The sequence below is a fragment of the Simochromis diagramma genome, unplaced genomic scaffold, assembly GCF_900408965.1.
Source record: "Simochromis diagramma unplaced genomic scaffold, fSimDia1.1 OVJJ01000293.1, whole genome shotgun sequence".
NCBI classification, from domain to species: Eukaryota; Metazoa; Chordata; class Actinopteri; order Cichliformes; family Cichlidae; genus Simochromis; species Simochromis diagramma.
The window spans coordinates 12,943,556-12,963,147 of record NW_024386801.1 but is presented as its reverse complement, the minus strand read 5'-3'; the positions used below and the strand labels follow the sequence as shown (position 1 = coordinate 12,963,147).

Sequence of the window (19,592 nt, the reverse complement as noted above, 5' to 3'; positions counted from 1 at the left end):
TAACAACATTTCCTATATTTTAACGTAATTTAATAATGTGATTTTCTCTTCATATCTAAGAAGCAGACTGATATGAAGTAAGTGAAAGGTCACATTATGCACAGCACATCTTACTCAGGGCACAGAAAAAAACCGTCTAAATACTTTTTCCACTGCCCTGCAAAAACAGTTCGTTAATACAAGAAGATGTGATCTTCTGCGCAGTGCCCCGTGATGCTCCCTGTGGACAAGTAATGATTTCGAAAGAGTAATATTTTCCACTATAATTAGTAGTTCCGCGGTTACAGTGTGGCGTTGTCCTCGCGGGCTGAGATAAGTTTGCTGGCCGCTGGGAGGCACGCAAGACGCACGAGAGCAAGCCGTGCCTGAGCACGCGCATGTGTTGAATCCCACTCTCCGCTAGGCGCTCGGAGTCCCAGAGAGCGGAGGAGGAGAGGAGAAAAGTTAATGGCATTCTACTCTGGGAGTCAGTAAAAATGCTCGGCGCCTCTCTTCGCGGTAGGAAAACGTTTGAGCAGGCTCACTGAGGACGTTAAAGAGATGGCAGCCGCTGAACTTTACTCCAAGGTAGGTTTGAATTTGACTATCAGGTATCCAGCTTCACCCAGCTGAGTTAGTTAACTTTTAGGTAACTGTCAAGTATGGCGTTTTTCTCATAGGAGTGTCCGCTTAAAGGAAGAGTTTACTAAATGAAGAGTTTAAGAACTCTTCATTTAGTAAAGGTCTTTAAATCAGACCTTTAGACTGTGTCAGTGCTGATGATATGAGTGAATGCTTCATAATTGCTATTCTTTAATTTTCCTGTCACTGATGTTTATGCTGTAGTTTTTTGTACGGTTTCTGTAAGTGAATGGTTGGTTGAATGGCTCTGACCCGTTTCCCCTCAGTATGCCCGTGTATGGCTCCCAGATGCAGCAGAAGTGTGGAAATCAGCAGAGCTTACCAAAGACTACACTCCTGGCGACCAGACGCTGTCTCTGCAGCTGGAGGATGGCACGGTGAGACAATTAAATACCAACTACTGTACATACGGGACACACAAGAGTTTCACATAGAGGCACTGAAATGGACATTGATCTTCTGTCTGAGAGCCATGCGCACATTTCTCTGCAGGAACGCTGGCAACAGAGCCTCATAAATTTCTATGTGCCCTGAAGGATTATTTGAGACAGCTGAGTTGTTTGATGAGCGCACAAAAATCCTTAAAAAACACTTAAAGAAGTCAACAAATTCATTTGCTGGCTTCAAAATAGGTGGAAAATAGGAAAAATTATGTGGTGAAAGAGTTATCCTCAGCTATGCTGCTGCCTGCAGCTATGATGTCGAGTTTGGGCATGCACAGCAGGTATGAAAATGAGGCCAAAGCTTTATCGTGAGTGAACATGAACAGGGGGAGCACAGTGGCTGCTTTTTAGCTTCATCATTAGGCACACCTGGTGATGCCATTCCCTAAAAGTGGAAGTAACTTACTCTCTTCTCTTCTTCATGTTTTGCTACCTTTTTGTGTCTTTCTAGAAAGTGGAGCACAAAATAGACCCACGTACCAACAACCTGCCACCACTAAGAAACCCAGATATCCTGGTGGGGGAGAATGACCTCACAGCTCTCAGCTATCTCCATGAGCCAGCAGTGCTACACAACCTCAAAGTGCGCTTTATCGACTCCAGGTTGATTTACACATACTGTGGTAATGAGCGACATTTCCTTTGACTCGCACTATCACTGTCACTGTAGACTTTGGAGCTCTGCTCACTGTACACTCTGACATAATCTGCACTACGTTATGCTGATGTATGTGCTGCAGGTCGCTTTTAAAGGAACACAGCACCATATAATACAGGATACTTCAAATAAGTGAATTAAGTGAAAGCTAATGGATACTTGATTTTACCACCTTGTAGCTGGCGGTTGGTTCCCAGTGGACATTCCTGTGCTCCTGTTGCCTACAATAATGTGAAAAACAACGTTTATTTTGACTGTAGGCAGCCTGGGCCACACATTGGCTCTAGAATATTTTGGTATACTGAGAAGTTCATCGTGAACTCTGACTCCAAGATGACCAGATCCTGTCTGTGCAAACAAGCCCAAATCATCACCCCTCCACCACCATGGTTCAAAGTTGATTACAGGTGTTTGTGCTGCTCTGTTTGTTTTTTATATGGTGCTATGGTGGTCATACTTGTGGATGATCAGTTAACTACAGGTCATTTGATTAGCTGAACCTGCTTTTTACCCTGTTAATGCCTATACCATCAGTAAGAGCATATTTAGATTTTCACAGGACTGCATTGAGTTCTGTGAATATTTTGTTTTCTGCATGAGTCTAGGTAAGCCTCTAATATATTTACCACCCTGTCATATAGTTCCAGATCCATAGTTAGTTGGATAAAACCACATTTCTTTTGAAGTATTGCCTCTCAACACCAACAACACCTGTGGATTTTCATATAACAAATTTTTCAAACAATCAAGATGGGATCGAAGTGCAATTTTTCAGCTTTAATCAAAGGGGCGTTTTTCAGAGCTAATTGTTAATTGTAAAACTAACAGTCATTTTAACAATAGAGATTGTTTTTGATTTCTGGTTGAAAATCCTGGTGCTTGTTTGTGGATCTTTCTAGATTTGGTTTTGTCTTCAGTAAATAAAAGCATCCTCTTTTTGGGTTGAGATCAGGTGTCTGACTGGAGACACTGAATTGAAGACATTGACAAGAATATGCCTTACAAAACTCTTGAGGTACTTTTGCCATATGCTTTGGGTCATTATCCATTTACAATATTAAACTCTGTCTGATCAGTTTTGGTGCATTTGGCTGAATCTGAGCAGAGAGTACAGCCCCGCACACTTCATCCTGTTACTGCTATCAGCAGTCACATCATCAGTAAACACTAGTGGCCCAGTTCCACTGGCAGCCATGCATGGCCACACCATAACATTATTTTTAGTTTTTTCCCCCAGCCTAAAGAGTTCCTCTCTTACTTGCACTGACATCTCTCTGAGCCTCATATTTAAAATTACAGTGAAAAGCTATAATATGCAAATTCAACGTTGAATTCACTTCAGATAATATGTCGTCTCAATTTGTCTTGAAACACTGATGGTACAGGCCTCACCTAGCCCTGCTTGAAAATAAAAGTTGATAAAATTTCTAAAACAGTTATTGCCATTTTATTTTTGTAACTCCTTGAAATAAAGCTGGAAGCTTATGCTTCAGTCAGATCTTGATTGTTTTAAGTCCCTGGTGGTGGTATACAGAGACAAAATTACAAATATAGCTATTGTGCAACAAATTATGGATGACGAATGTCGTCCCTTTCTAGGGTCTCTGGTTGCCAGAGTCACTGTCTGTGTGTGGATGTGATGAGCGAGGTGTGGCTCTAACTGTGAAACAACATACTCACTGAAAAAAGACGTGCCAGTCAGAAGTCATTGTGTGCATATCCTGGATTATTTTCTCCCAGACTCTTTCACAAGTCTTTTTTCGTCCATAATGGTATGACGAGGCTGAAAACAAAAGGCAACAGAGCTTTTGTAACTGTGGCCCCCAGACTGTGGAACTCTCTCCCTTTGAGCTTGAGATCTGTGGACTCAGTGGTCTCTTCTAAAATCTCATCTTTTTAAACTTGCTTTTGGTTGATTTTTTTTTTTTTTTTTTTTTATGTTTTAGCTTCTCTGTGAAGCACTTTGTGATTTTTTTATCTTGAAAGGTGCTATATAAATAAAATTTTACTTACTTTACTTACCCTCTGGTGGCTGTCAGAAACAATGCAAGTTTAAGTAATACATACACATATGTATATACACACATACTATATATATGTACAGACTTCTTTCTAGTGGAGGGCTTAACATCACTTGTCGTACCCAAGCTGTCAGCTTTATTTTCCCCCCCAAAACTATTTTATCAGCTTTATCGGATTAAGAGACGGATGTTCATTCATGTTTGTTAATTTTTGTCATATTTATGTATTTCTGGATATAAAGAAAGTGAAATTGTTTTGGTTCCACTGTAAATGCTTTTGATATATTTTCATTTACCAAATTTGAGTAATATGTTTAACAATCTGATAACCAGTCTGCTTTTGCAGCTTGTTTGCCGTGGTAGAGTTTAAATACATGGGAAGAAGTAGTTTTAGACAATTCATGATGTTGTAATTTAGAGTGAACATTTTTCTTGTGGTTGATTTTTAGGAATTGTCCTGGTTGCCATCAATCCGTATGAGAGACTGCCCATCTATGACGCTGCCATCATTAATGCCTACAGCGGACAAAACATGGGGGATATGGATCCCCACATCTTTGCAGTTGCAGAGGAGGCATACAAACAGATGGCCAGGTGTTGACATTTCAAAGTACATATCATATTAAACTTTAAAGCAAGTAAATTCTTTTGTATTTCCTCTTACTAATGTTCAGTCTGTATGACACTTTCATCCAGGGATGAAAGAAATCAGTCCATTATAGTAAGTGGTGAGTCTGGGGCTGGCAAAACCGTCTCTGCCAAGTATGCAATGCGTTACTTTGCAACAGTCAGCTCCTCTGGAGAGGCCAACGTGGAGGAGCGAGTTCTTGCATCCAGTCCCATCATGGAGGTAAAGGACTTAGGACAAAAATAGAAGATATTAAAAGTTACTGAACATCTGTACGTATATTGATGTTATTTATGTTATACACTAAATTTGTACATGTGTCATTGTTTTCAGTTTTGTGTCCAATTTTGTTGTTGTTTTTAAAAAAACTTATTTACCCTTTCATTTCATTTAATTGCAACTGTAGTGTAAATCATGATGCAACTTTCTCTGCCTGTGGTCTACATGTCTCTGCAACAATTAATTTAGAAATACCCTTTCACTGTTGGGATCAACACTCCTGTCACAGTAGAAATAACACAGCGTTGTGTGGGTTGATTCTGATCTACCCTGATGCCTACGTGGCTTTTGATTATGCCACTAAGCACTAACAGATTGTTTGAGCATGACAACTGCAGCAAGACAAATAAATTAAAAATAGATTAGGATCCAGAACAGCAGACCGGGACCTTTACAGAAAACCCTGCAACTATCACTTCTGAGTGCCAAACACATGCCTGATCATCTACATCAGAATTCCCTGTCCATGGTCAGAGCTTCATCTTATTTTAACTTGTTGAACTGAAACTTTTTATGTTTTATGTAGGCCCTTGGAAATGCCAAGACAACAAGGAACGACAACAGCAGCCGCTTTGGAAAATACATTGAGATTGGGTTTGACACAAAGTATTGCATAACTGGGGCTAACATGAGAACCTACTTACTGGAAAAGTCTCGAGTTGTGTTTCAGGTAAATTTCATTTTTTTGGATTTTACTTGAATATTTTATATTTTTATATGAAGCATTTCTCCTCCAAAGTGAGCTATTTTAAAGCACTGTAATGTTTGTGTAACAGTGTTTAATGCGCAGTGTAGTAACAATGAACCATAAACAACCCACCGTTTGATCTGTCTGGGAGAACACCAGCTATTTTTAAGGCAACATTTAGTTTGAATTTCTGCCTAATTTTACTAAGTTTTCTTTGTGGTACATTTTCGTGGTAACTATGTTACATCTGTATTCACAACTTTAGGCCCACAGTGAAAGGAACTACCATATATTCTACCAGCTATGTGCCTCTTCACATTTACCAGAGTTCAAAGCCTTCAGGTTAGGTGTGCAATTCTCTAAAATATAAATTTCCTTTAGGCATTTAAAAAAAATAAAAATAAAACATTTTGCAATTGCAGTTGTCTGTATTAATATAGTATTTTCTTTCACTAATGAGGTAAGGTTGCGCAGATGACTTCCACTGCACTAACCAGGGTCAGAGCCCAGTCATAGATGGAGTGGATGATGCCAAAGAGATGTGCAATACCCGTAGGTCTTTCTCACTGTTAGGTGAGTGTTTGCTGTGTTTTAGTAAGGTTTACATGTGCATGTAGAGCAGATCGTTTGATGATTGTGTTATAGAGTTTTGTTTGACACATAAGCCCAAAGTGGGAAGGACGCAACATTTAATTCACATTATTTTCATTTTCAAAACTTTCAGTGACTCGTGAGATCCAACGAGTCTGGACATTTTCTTGCTGAAAGAACAATTCCCTTTGGGGGAAAAAATGTTTCTTTGTAAAGATGATAATTTAGAATAACTTCGTATTGAGTTGGAGTTACTTTTGCTTTAAGGCAGTGGCATCAAACATGTTGCCCAGGGGCTAGAACTGGCAGGCCAGTAGGTCTAATTCAGCCTCTGGATAGCGTGATATCTTCAATTTTGATGGAGTGATCTGAACACTGTGAAAGAGTGATATTAAATTGTGCAGAAAGTATTTTTGGATGGCCACAAGTTGTTTGCTTCATACACAGTAAAATAGTTACACAAACTGTACTCTCTGTGCTTTGCAGGTCCAGTGTGAATAATGTGAAACATTACAGAAATGAACTTCATGTGGTTCCTTAAATGCAAACATTGTAGAACATGCATGCACTTCTTCACATTAAGTAAACATGTTTTCTGTCCAGCCCAGTTGAGATTAAATTGGGCTATATGCTGGCAATTAACTAAAGCCCCCCTCTTATAGAAATATGGGAACCCCTCACTATAGGGGTCAAGGGTTCATTTGTCATTCATCTGTACAGTCTTGGTTTTGGACTCAGTGACATTATAAATCCACATTTATTGTCTCGATTGTAGGAATTGGGGAAAGTGATCAAATGGAAATTTACCAAATTCTGTCAGCTATTCTTCATCTTAGCAATGTGGAGGTAAAAGACCAGTCAGCAGACAGATGCAGCATAAAGGTAAACATTATTTTTCACAGGACACAACATACAATTTTATAATTTTTAAAAAAATATATAATTGTATGAATGTTGCTTTGAGGATGTGTAGGCCTTTATCAGATCAATGTTATTCATGTATTTCCAGCAGGATGATGTCCACCTGATGGTTTTCTGTGACCTGATGGGAGTGCCTTGCGAAGAAATGGCCCACTGGTTATGCCACAGGAAGCTCAAGACAACCACGGAAACCTTTGTTAAGCCTGTTCCCAAAATTAATGCGATCTATGGCCGAGATGCCCTAGCCAAACACATTTATGCCAGACTCTTCAGCTGGATTGTGGACAGTATCAACAGTGCCTTAAAATCCACAGTGAAGCAGCACTCATTCATTGGTGTGCTCGACATTTACGGGTCTGTTTTTGAACACTAGCTTTGCTGTTCATTTCTCTGTTTATACTCTGCAGTTCACCAGATATGTTTGTTTTTAATTTAACTTTGTATTTTTCCTCAGGTTTGAAACTTTTGACATCAACAGCTTCGAACAGTTCTGCATCAACTATGCAAATGAAAAGCTTCAACAACAGTTCAACCTGGTATGTGTCTTTTTCTCTTCAAAAATGTTTTTACATATTTATTTATTTTGAACAATAATGACAGATCTTATTATCTTATAATGTTTTGTTTTTTTTGTCAAAACATACAGTACCTGTAAATCATTTTTAGCTCCCATTCTTTCCAGCATGTCTTCAAACTGGAACAAGAGGAGTACATGAAAGAGGAAATCCCTTGGACACTGATTGACTTCTATGACAATCAGCCTTGTATTAATCTCATCGAAGCCAAACTGGGCGTCCTGGACCTTCTGGATGAGGAGTGTAAGGTAAAATGCCGTTTTTGTTTATTTTCTTCCCACCAGAAGTGTGTCCAGCTGCTTTTCAGACTCTCCGCCACATTGTGCTTGGAGGTTATGAGTAATGCCGTGACTAACTGATGTGTCAGCTCTTCCTCTTTCCACAGATGCCCAAAGGATCTGACGAAACATGGGCACAGAAGCTTTACAACACCCTCCTGAAGCAGAATGCTCACTTTGAAAAACCAAGGTTGTCAAATAGAGCTTTCATCATCCACCACTTTGCTGACAAGGTGAAAAGGAATTGTATGGCTTACACTAATGTGCCCTTGCTTCAGCTTGAAGGGTTCAGGATCTCTTTCTGTTGTGTGTTCGTGGGTTTTCTCCAGGTGTCTCAAATGAACTTTAACTGAATTGCTTGTGTGTGCAAATGTGTGTACTTGTGACTTGATTGGTTACTGACTACTCTGTGGTATAAACCCATGCTTTTTCCCAGTGTGTGCTGGGATTAGCTCCAGCTCTCCATATCCTGAACAGAACAAGCAGTGTGGAAACAGACGGATGTGTGACTCATTTACTAAGCAAAACTAAAAACAGTGAAGTTGTACCTGTCTGCAAAGTCAAAATCCATACCTTTCCCACAAATGTTTGATTCATATGATTCTGTTTATTGAAGCCATACCACTCAGTCTGCTTCAGGCTTTGGGTGAATATGATCTTTGCTCTTTTAGTGAGAGAACACAGTCTGACCTGGTCCTTTGTGCCTAGGTGGAGTATCAGTGTGTGGGCTTCCTGGAGAAAAATAAGGACACAGTCAATGAAGAACAGATTAATGTGCTGAAAAAGAGCAAGGTGAACTTATAAACTTTCTGTTGTTTATTATATTCTCACTTCTGCTAATATTCAGGGGGTGTTTTTGTTTTTTTGTGTAAAAGTATTCAGAAGGTTTAAATTTCAGCATCACTTAGCCAAGATCAAATGTCGTAAGTTTGTGGGCACACACCCTTGAATTGTTCAGGCATAACTATTGAAGGAAGTACACACTTGTCCGCATTGAAAATGCTGCCATCTGCTGTTCACTGATTACTTCTGTTGTTTCAGTTTGATCTGCTGTTGAAGCTATTTGAGGATGATGAGAAGGCAGCAAAATCTTCTAACAAACTTACAAGCAGCATTGGAAGGGCTGGATCAGCTAAGAAGGATACTAAGAAGACTGTTGGACTGCAGGTGAGAAAATGACTCACAGGTAACTCTTTGACTGTTTTTTTCCCCCCCCTTTTTTTTTCAGTCTATATTTTGGTAGAACATTAACGAGCAAACAGGAAATTAGGGTTAAAGTGAGGGAGGCATGAAGAATATGGTCTGGGGTGGAACCCAGGCTTCTCTGGCCTTCTCAGCATAAAGGTTGGATGTACAGCCAGTTGAGTGGCAACTACCTCAAGGAACTTCGACATTTCCACTCATACAACTCTCGTACTATAGACGGGCATGACATTGGACAGAATTACAGGGTTTTAGCTGGTCTTTCTTGTAACTGTGTGCTAATGAATTCTGTAAAGTGGTACAGTGTCTCATTATGTAAGCATAACCATTGTAAAGATGAATTTATCACAGTGTTAGTTAAACCTGTAATAACCAGCTTGTGCAGAACAGACAGAGAAGCCGATATGCTTTGATTTAACTGTTAATTTGTACTCCATGTTCACTAAAGTCCTCATATTTAAGGTTTTTTTTTGCCCTTCTTTATAACTGTTAAATTATAAAGAAGCGTTGTGAATGTGATGTTTGATCGTTCTGAAGTCCCTGTTCTCAAAGCCTGGAGAGCATGCATGATTGTGGACATTGTATCAGCTGTTCAGGTTCAAGTCTATTTAGGATCCTTGCATGATGGGGGAGAATTAAAACAAACGTGGAAATTTATAGTAACTGACCATATTAATTATTGTATTTTTCTATTCTCTTAGGAAGAATTAATTCTTGTCTTTTTATTCAGTTTCGACAGTCCCTGCATTTGCTGATGGAAACACTGAATGCTACAACTCCTCACTACGTGCGCTGCATCAAACCAAATGACCATAAAGCTCCGTTCACGTGAGGCAGATTTTGATTTTTGTTGTTGTTTTTTTTGTTTCCCACTTTTTCTTCATACAGCTATGTTCGACAAGAACAGATTAAAGGTTGTGCGCTTATGTTATTTTAAATAAAGATTGGACCCTGTGAGGGCTGTACAACAGCTTCGAGCATGTGGCATCCTCGAAACTATCCGGATCTCAGCAGCAGGCTTCCCATCAAGGTAGCATATCAGAAAGCACTTCTGATACAGAGCAAAGAGCCACGAGAAGCTGTTAAAAAATGTTTGCAATAGATAATCCTATATAAATTATAGATATAATTTATGATCTGATTATTGCAGGTGGACCTATCAGGAATTTTTTAGCCGCTATCGGGTTCTCATGAAGCAAAAGGACTTGCTTCCTGATAGAAAACAGGCCTGCAAAAATCTCCTGGAAAAACTTATAAAGGTATGGGTGTGTTTTATAAAATCAGCTTTCACAGGCTCACTTTAATGTAATGTAATACATATTGGACTGATGTGGTTTTTTTTTTTAAATTTATTTATTTATTTATTTATTTTGTTTTAGGACCAGGGGAAATACCAATTTGGCAAAAACAAGATCTTCTTCAGAGCTGGCCAGGTGGCTTTCCTGGAGAAGCTGCGCTCGGACAAATTGCGTATGGCTTGTGTCTCCATCCAGAAGACTATTCGCTGCTGGCTGGCACGCAAAAAGTACCTGAGGATGAGGGAGTCTGCCATTACTATTCAGAAACATGTACGGGGTCACCAGGCACGCTGGTAAGTGGGGATGCCAAACAAGAGCAGAAGTTTGATTTTAGAAACTTTATGGATATTTTAGATGTATTTCTGAAATGCTTTTTTCTGTCAGTTATGCCAAGTTTCTGCTGCAAACCAGAGCAGCTATTATCATTCAGCGCAATGTGCGAATGTGGTCGAAAAGGAAACGCTACCAGCAGCAGCGTTCTGCAGCTATCACTGTTCAGTGCTTCTGGAGGGCTCACATGGCTAGAAAGCAGTACCATAAGGTAACATCATGTTGATCTTTAGACGTTTACTATATCCTACCTATTTTTTTTCTTCTGTATTCATTGAGAGATTTGAATGCTAATCAATAAACAAAAAAATAAACAATATAAGTTGACCATATACCGACAAACTAAATATGGGAAAAAGAGCATCTTTGCCTAATAATGTGGGATATGTTACAAATGAGACGTATTTAGCATCTGAACACATTATATTTAAAGGCAGTCTTCCCAACCCCTTCACTAAGTCAATGCAGTGAGCATAAAAATAAGCTAAAGTTTAATTCTTATGCGTTATGTCTTTTTATTCTTATGTATTCTTCTGTTTTTTTCCTGGGTAAGATTTAAAATGATTATTTTAATAGCTGTTTTTGCTGGTAATCATCACTGTAGCCATCAAGTGGTATATGTTTTGAGCTTTAAGTTTCTTGTGAGAACACAGACAGTTATTAGAAGTTTCCTGATTTTAGCTGTAGCTGAACTTCCTTTTAATTGTGATATTTTTCATTGAATTCAGTGCGGCTTGTGACCTTGTGATGATGTGCTGTTTTCCGCTTTGGGTTTTAGCCCCCGGAAACCCAAGCCTGCCCTCACTTCCATTCAGTGAAAGCCAGATTATTTTTTTTAATGCTTCTGCCTTACAGCAGTGACTTTTGAAAACCTCTCATTACGAGAAAGAAAAACACAGTGCAGACCCACATAAAGAAGGATGTCTGCTCGCTCTATTTCTATATGATTCTCAAGTTAAAATCTGTAATTAATGATGTTTGAAACTGAAATGGTCTGGGATTATTCGTGTAAGACAGAGATGCACTTCTAACAGACTTAATTTTTTTAATATATGATAAGCACTATGTACAAGTAACTGTATTTTTTTTTTTTTAAGTGAAAGTCTTTTACTTCACTTTTAAATATGACGTTATGGACTTGCTTTTGCCCTTCTTTGTTTTCACAGTTGATGTATGAGAAAAAGGCAATAGTCATTCAGAAGTGGGTGAAAGGCTGGCTGGCCAGACAGCATTACAAGCGCATCCTGGCAGCCATTATCCTGCTGCAGAGTTGTGTGCGTCGCATGAGGGCAAAGAGGGAACTAAAGAAGCTGAAAGTAGAAGCACGCTCTGTGGAGCACTTCAAGAAGCTCAATATTGGCATGGAGAACAAGATTTTGCAGTTGCAGCACAAGATAAATGAGCAGGTGGGTATTGTGTGAGTATGGAGGTCTAGATTTGTATGAGGTACGTATTTGATTACTCTGTCACAAGAAAAAAAGTTCATTGGGAGTTGTCATATCACATGAACAGCATGTGTTTGTACCCCCCCTCCCGCAGCAAAAGGAAAACAGAGAACTCAGTGAGAAGCTGTGTGTTACGGAGAAAGCTCAGACTATGGAGATAGAGAGACAGAGCAGTGAGATAGAAAACCTGCGTAGATCAGAGCAAGAGACCAGAGCTAAAGCAGAGAGGCTACCCTCACTGCTGGAGCAGCTCTCCTTCCTCCAGCACGAACTGGAAAACACCCGCAGAGAGAAGGAAGACCTGGAAGAGCAGACAAAGGTCTACAAGGAGCAGACAGAGCAGGTAAGCCGTTATTCCAGTCTTCGAGATTTGCCTCAAACCTTGACCTGACTTCCTTTCATACCTGTTAATTATAAGAAAAGGTGACATCGTAGATTAATGACACAATGTCACATGCAATTTAGATAATATTGTATTCCATAACACCTCAGACTATAGAGAATAACAAGTTGCCTTACTGTAAATGTTGAATAAAGAGTGTTATATGATATATATTTGGTGGCAAGAGGACCTTAAAAATGTGTCATTTTCCAAAGAATGAACAGAAATAATATCTGATGATTATGTCCACTCTCACAATCAGGTGGTAGATGAACTTAACACGAAGAACAACTTGTTGAAAAATGACGTAGATGAACTGAACAAGCAAATCGTTGAACAAGCGCAACAGCTGACAGGTACTAAACGGTTACCGTCAGGCCTTTACTAGTCATCAATAATTCCTGACATTTAGAAAAAAAATATGCATAAAGAAAACTGTTTTGACCCAGAGATTCAAACCAACGCTGAGAACACCAAACAGCTGGAGCAGGACTTGACTGAGGAACGTTCTCGATACCAAAGTCTGCTGAGCGAACACCTGCATCTGGAGGAGCGGCACAGAGACCTGAAGGAACAGATGGATCTCAACACTGTGAGGAACTATACTTAGTATTCAAACACACATTAGGAATTTCAAGCATAACTTACAAACCATGACCAGTTTTTACATGGTCACAATGACTTACAGAGCAAACCAAAACCAGCTATAAGTACTACACAAAGACTAAGTGCTGCAAACATAGGAATGCTTGTCATGTTTATTCCCTGTATGACATGTTGTCTTTTTCATTTTCACCTAGACTTCAAGCAAATCTAGTCTGAAGAGGACAGACTCCAACTACAGCAGTAACTCATCTGAGTTTAGTCAGAGCTTAGGCTCTACTGAGGGTGAAGACAGCTCTGTACAAACAGAGGTATGAAATACTCGCCTGTCTGTCAGCTTTGAGGTGGCTGTGAAGCATTTTGTGGGATGTACTACGAGGAATTTTACAGGTAACACGTTTTTATGAGGCACTTCAGAAGACGGTTCTGGGTAGAGTTCGCGTGTTATCTATGTGGGTTTCCTCTAGGCACTGGATGCTCCTTCCTCAGATCATCTGTGGGAAGATTTCTTTCTGGCAATGTCTGTGTTATAATCCTATTAGTGCAGCATTCTTAGTTAGATTCTAAAGAGATCAACCAGGGCTTGCTGTGTTTTGTTAGGATGAGACCCAGACTGCAGTGGACCTGCCAGTCCTCTTGAAGCTTCAGAGGAGAGTGAAAGAGCTGGAGCAGGAGAAGCAGTCACTATGGCAGCAGCTGGATAAACGAGAGGAAGACCAGCAAGAAAAAGCAAAAGTATGAATGCAATTTTTCTCTCTCCAAAAATGTAAAATTGCAAAATATACATAGCTGCTTTTTTTTTCTTAAAGGGTTTTGGTGATTTTATTTATTATTATTATTTATTGATATTTTTCAAAATAAAAGGAGGTCGAGGAACAGAGAACAAGTGGAAGAGCAGAACTGGACTTGGAAACACTGAAGGTGTGATGCTCTGTGGTTCAGTTTCAGCATACCAGAAATAAAGTGCCCACAAATAGTTTTAACATATTACCACAGTCTATAATAACATTTCTTTGTACTGAAATACTGAAAGATGATTATAAACAAAATATATTTATTGATTCTTTTTGTTTTTTTGTCTTTCTTGTTTCTAAATGTCTCGATGCAGCGACAAGAACTGGAGTCTGAGAACAAGAAATTGAAGCAGGATCTAAATGAGCTGCGAAAGTCTCTGACTAATGAGAACAGTGATTTAGTGCCCCCTGCCCCTGGTTCTCTGCCCTACAAAGTCCTGCTGGAGCAACTCAATTCTTCCACGGAGGAGCTGGAGATGAGGAAAGAGGAGGTGCTGCTCCTGCGGTCGCATTTGGTGCGCCAAGAGGCTCTTAAACACAAGGTGAAAAATTGAATGATACTGTTGTTATTCCCATTAAAATAAATGGAAATATATTCATTTAAAAACACTGTATTTTCATTAAAATGTATAATGAACAGTAATTAGAGGGATATAATATTGATCTGACCTGCAGGACTCTGCACTGGGAGAAGGTGTGAAATTGGATCTCAGTGAAATCCCCTCATATCAAGACGTTCACAAGTAAGACCTCCTGGTTTCTGCTGAAATATTAATGTTCCTGAAAAATTTGAATGCAATGAATTCATGTTGTGATGCTCCAATTGCTCAGATCCACTGACATCCACACACTGAATGAAGATGGAGAGCTGTGGCTGGCTTATGAAGGCTTGAAAGAGACAAATAGGTAATGAAGTAATAATAGTCAGGACTTATTAAAGCAAGTTCATGTTCAAGGCCATTGAAAGCTGTTCCTCCATCCTGCAGGCTTCTGGAGTACCAGATGCACGAGCAGGAACGGGTTCACAATGAGAGGTACATGAAGCTGGTAGAGGAGATGAACAAGCTGAAGGATGAAAAGGAGCAGCAGCAGCAGATGTTGGCTCAGAGCCTCCTTTTGCCTGAAGATGCCCGAATTGAAGCAAGCTTGAAGCTTGAGATTACACGGCTGACCAGAGAGAACCTGGTGGGTTTATCCAACATCTATCACTCTGCCTTAAAGTAAAGTGGTAGTAATAATAATATCAGTAATACTTTTAGTTTCACAGTTTCAGTAACAAACACCTCTCTGCCATGTATTAACCTTAAAATAATAATGTAATCATTTAATTTTTATGTAATTTTAGGAACTTCTGGAACAGCAAGAGAAACAAGACAAAACCATTAGAAAGCTGAAAAAACAACTTAAGCTTTACATGAAAAAGGTTGAAGATTTTGAAGGTAACCACAAAGAACTGAGTTTGTACATAGTTACACTTATTTTTAAGAGCATGTTAGCAATAATCCTGTCATTGCTCATGTTATTGCTGTGTTTAGTGAGCACTGAGCAAGAGAACAGACGCTCAGTGGTGAGTCCTCCTGGCAGAGCAGTGAACATCACCCGCAAGGAGAAGGAGTACCAGGGCATGTTGGAATACAAGCAGGGTGACGAGAGCCGGTTGCTTAAGAATCTGGTCATAGGTGGGACAAACATATGTTCAAGGAAATAATAAAATGTGGTTGATGTTTTTTGTAATGAAATGGTTCAATCTGCTAAGATCTGAAGCCTCGCGGCGTTGCTGTCAGCTTCACTCCAGGCCTTCCTGCCTACATCATCTTCATGTGTGTACGATATGCAGACATTGTGAATGACGATCAGAGAGTTAGCACTCTGCTAAATTCAACCATCAGCAGCATCAAAGGGGTCATCAAGGTGCAGTATATAACTTAAATCTGCATTATTAAAGTAAGTGACGCTTTTAGTTTGATTTAATTTTTATAATCTTTCTGCAGAGGAGAGGAAATGACTTTGAAGTGGTGTCTTTCTGGCTGGCTAACACCTGCCGGTTAATGCACTGTCTGAAGCAGTACAGTGGTGATGAGGTAAGCTTGAAAGTTTGCCAGTATACCAGTGTTATTTATGTAGCTGTACATAGAACTTAATTAATCCTACATATCTGTACGACTTTTGTGGACTTCAGGTGTTTATGGTGCACAACACGGCTAAGCAGAATGAGCACTGCTTGACCAATTTTGAACTATCAGAGTACCAGCAGGTCTTTGGCGATCTGGCCATTCAGATTTACCGTCAACTCATCAAATGTATGGAGGACATCCTGCAGCACCTCATAGGTGAGGAGACGTAATCTAATGATACTTAACAAGTAACAACATATGTTATTAAGTCTGTCATCTGCAATTTGTGTCTTATGTGTAGTTTCGAGCATGCTGGAGAACGAGACAATCCAGGGTGTTTTAGGGTCCAAACCAACAGGCCTGAGGAAGAGGAGCACCAGTTTCTCAGAAGAGGGGGCTGTTACAATGGAGGTCCTCCTGCAGCGTCTTGGCCTCTTCCACACCACCATGAGTCAGCATGGGATGGACTCAGACCTCATTAAACAGGTGGTCAAGCAGCAGTTTTACATCATCTGTGCGGTCACACTCAACCACCTGCTGCTGCGGAAGGACATGTGCTCCTGGGGTAAAGGCCTGCAGATCAGGTACAGCCAAACACACACTGGGCATGAAAAACAAAAAAAGATGGTAAAGAGAGCGAAGATAAAAAATAAAAAATAAAAATGATAGTTTATTATTTATATCAGGCAAGATTTCTGCTTTATCATCAATCAGCATTCAAAAGTCAAGACATAAAATAAACGGCTGCTTGTCGTATTTGAATTACAGGTATGAATTTCAAACACAAGACCTCAGTCCCATCTTACTGAGTTATGTTACATTAGCCTTATATGTTTAGACCTTGATTTTAATCTGAAGTTTCCCCCTTTTGACACAGACTGATCACGTACTGCATATAATTTACCTGGCTGTCCAGGTAAAGAAGATGCTATTATTTTATAGCCGCATCATTACATGAAATATAAATATTCCAGATATAATACAAAGGAGGTTTTTAAACACATTTCACCATTTCTTAAGCAAACACATTTGGAAAACAGTTCATATGGTTTAACAAGTTCAAATGCACAATGGTAACTCAGGAGAGATGGTTAAGATGGGGTCTGAGGGGAGCCAGGTTCACCCAAACTAATGTCAAGGTCACTGATGGCACACTGAATGAGATCTAGCTGGGAGAACGACGGGAGAGAAATCTATGGGCTTTATTTCAAAGAGCAAAATGTAAGGTAATACCATTTGAGACAACTTTTTGATTTGAGTTGGGCATTCACCAGAGAGAAAACATGAAGAGGGCATCAACTGATCTTAACATAAGACTATATTAATTGACCTTTACCCTTGAATATGAGGTTAACAAATAGCACTGCCAAAACCATAAAGGTGGCAGAGTTTTCAGGTAATATAATACATATCTGTTTTTTTATATTTGTTTTAATTTCTGTGTTTGGATAGAAGAATGATGGAAGAACTTACCTGGGCAGTATGGAGCTTAATCTGTATTGTTTCTCTGGGTTCAGGTACAATGTATGGCAGCTGGAGGAGTGGCTGGCTGAGAGAGAGCTGACAGACTGTGGTGCAAAAGAAACTCTGGAGCCTCTCATACAGGCTGCACAGCTTCTACAGATTAAGAAAAAGACTGAAGCAGATGCCCAAGCCATCTGCAACATGTGCACTGGCCTCACCACAGCGCAGGTTGACCATCAGTTAAGACTCAGCTTTGTTAATCTGTAGACAGTTTATCCTGCTCATGCTCTGATTGCCTTTTGTTTTTTGTTGTTTATTGTTGACAGATTGTCAAAGTATTGACCTTGTACACACCGGTGATTGAGTTTGAAGAGAGAGTGTCACCTTCATTCATCACAACGATTAAAGTGAGTAAAGCCTCTTTTACTATTATGTTAATGTTTAATATGTTTGTAACTTTTCTTTATCTGGCTTTGTTTGTTTGCTTTGCATTTTAGAACCTTTTGAAAGACAGAGCTGAGTCATCCACTTTGATGATGGATGCCAAGAAAATCTTCACCGTCACCCTCCCGTTCACACCTTCCTCTGTTGCTCTGGACACCGTCCAGATCCCGAGTAGCCTCAATCTGGGCTTCCTTACTCGCATCTAGACCTGTAACTTCTGATACTTGCATATAAAAATATCTTCACAGTTGGCTTTTATTGGACTCCAGAAACCAAGGAGAGGCCGTGTACATGTTATCTGTTTGCTTTTAGTATGAAGCATAAATGCTCTTGGAACAGTGAATATAAAATATAGGTCTCTTAATGGTTGCAAATCTTGTGTTGCTGACTGTATTGTAAACACACTGGTTCATTCTTGCGTTCATGGGTCGGAAGTTTCACAAGTTCACTTGCTTATATGGTATTTATGATTACATGAATTCATAAAAGTGGAGTTCATATTTTTAAATTTAGTAAGAAATTTGGGAGCACTCCAGTATTTCTTTATATTTTTATAACTGCTGATGTAATGTTATTCTATTTATGCACATCATGGCAAGGGGAAGGAAGAGAGAGTTCAAGTACATATATGTATATGTATTTAACTGATGTTGTCGGTCACATTAAAGGCTGGCTGATCAGTAACATGATGATGTTAAAATGCTGCACAGTGTTTAACTACCTTGTGAGGTATGTCAAGCTTGGTGTTCTGTTGAATTTTCAGAACAATCAAGAGTATTTTAGTTATGGTTAATATTTCTCTTGACACTGTAATGCATCCACTTCTCTTTGTAATAAGGTATACAGCTGTGTCTAACTGTAGACATCCTCCATTAAAGAAACTGGGAGTAAAATTTAATTAAATGTGCTGGCCCAACATTGCCTTTGTAGCTGCACATTGCTGTGCAGCTAAATAGCATGCTATCTCCTGTTCACAAGTGCTGTGAATTTGCAAAAGTTTAACAGATGAAATGACCTAAAAATTTATGAATGATTAACCTGCTGCCCACTGGGGATGTGTTAATGTGCTTCCTTGCCTTTCTGGTTCACTCTTTTGTGAGTCTTGGGTCGGATTGACTTAAATGATTTGGTTTTTAAAGAAGTTAAGTGTTTGTGTGCTTACATCTGCTCATATATGGTGAGGTGGCCGACGTCAGCATCCTGTTTCTTTAGGAGTGAGAATCCTTGTTCAAAAACGAGCACACCCACTCTGGCAAGCCGCTGTCACAAGACGGGAGGGCGGAGTCACCCAAAGTCCGGAGCAGGTGAGCGACAAGGCACCGAGAAAATGAGGAGACAAACCCGGAAGATGACTGATCGTTTTTTCAGAATGAATGCAAAAGCTTTTTCAACCGCTGCAGTCCCCGGCCTTCACGTGTGATCAGTTAAAGCTATGACTACATGAGACTTTTCAGATGGTTTATTGATAATTTACTTCTAAGTAGTGACAAAAACTGTGTTGACAATAACTGAGATCTCTTAGAATTTTTAATAGTTTTAATAGTTTACAGCATCTAGGTGTCCAGGGAAAGAGCTTCAAGTAAAATGTAAAAATTGATCTGTACAGCAGAATTGCTTTTCACCCTTTTAATCTTTTGATTCTTTCAAAATGGACAGTAACAGGCTACCAACAATAAAAAAGTAAATTTATAATAAGTACAATTTAATTGCTTTGAATGATACAAAATAGTGCAGACGAATAAATTAACACAAATAGATGACGTAACGTCTGTAATGATGCAGAAAGTGTATTTCAAAAAACGCCTTAGGGTG

The 19,592-nt window shown here is 39.4% G+C and overlaps 1 protein-coding gene across 4 annotated transcripts; it reads left to right on the top strand.

The window, feature by feature from the left end:
• Nucleotides 1-377: 377 nt before the first annotated feature.
• Nucleotides 378-18,683, top strand: LOC120730490 (unconventional myosin-Va-like). Of its 4 annotated transcripts, none has more exons than XM_040026896.1 (40): nucleotides 378-567; nucleotides 888-998; nucleotides 1,516-1,687; nucleotides 4,193-4,337; nucleotides 4,440-4,593; nucleotides 5,177-5,320; nucleotides 5,604-5,685; nucleotides 5,804-5,911; nucleotides 6,705-6,811; nucleotides 6,942-7,204; nucleotides 7,305-7,386; nucleotides 7,533-7,673; nucleotides 7,811-7,936; nucleotides 8,412-8,495; nucleotides 8,745-8,870; nucleotides 9,637-9,734; nucleotides 9,850-9,936; nucleotides 10,057-10,165; nucleotides 10,286-10,497; nucleotides 10,589-10,745; nucleotides 11,701-11,940; nucleotides 12,074-12,322; nucleotides 12,624-12,717; nucleotides 12,811-12,953; nucleotides 13,162-13,275; nucleotides 13,565-13,699; nucleotides 13,829-13,885; nucleotides 14,073-14,300; nucleotides 14,434-14,501; nucleotides 14,590-14,664; nucleotides 14,745-14,943; nucleotides 15,104-15,197; nucleotides 15,294-15,437; nucleotides 15,515-15,669; nucleotides 15,750-15,839; nucleotides 15,938-16,088; nucleotides 16,174-16,456; nucleotides 17,390-17,564; nucleotides 17,663-17,743; nucleotides 17,834-18,683. In XM_040026896.1, the coding sequence occupies exons 1-40, from the start codon at nucleotides 541-543 to the stop codon at nucleotides 17,984-17,986; spliced, it is 5,463 nt and encodes a 1,820-aa protein (XP_039882830.1). In that variant the 5' UTR covers nucleotides 378-540; the 3' UTR covers nucleotides 17,987-18,683. The 4 variants fall into 4 exon arrangements, with proteins under 4 accessions (XP_039882830.1, XP_039882833.1, XP_039882829.1 ...); XM_040026895.1 differs by having other exon boundaries at nucleotides 379-567; nucleotides 6,939-7,204; XM_040026899.1 differs by lacking the exon at nucleotides 13,829-13,885 and having other exon boundaries at nucleotides 6,939-7,204.
• Nucleotides 18,684-19,592: the final 909 nt, after the last annotated feature.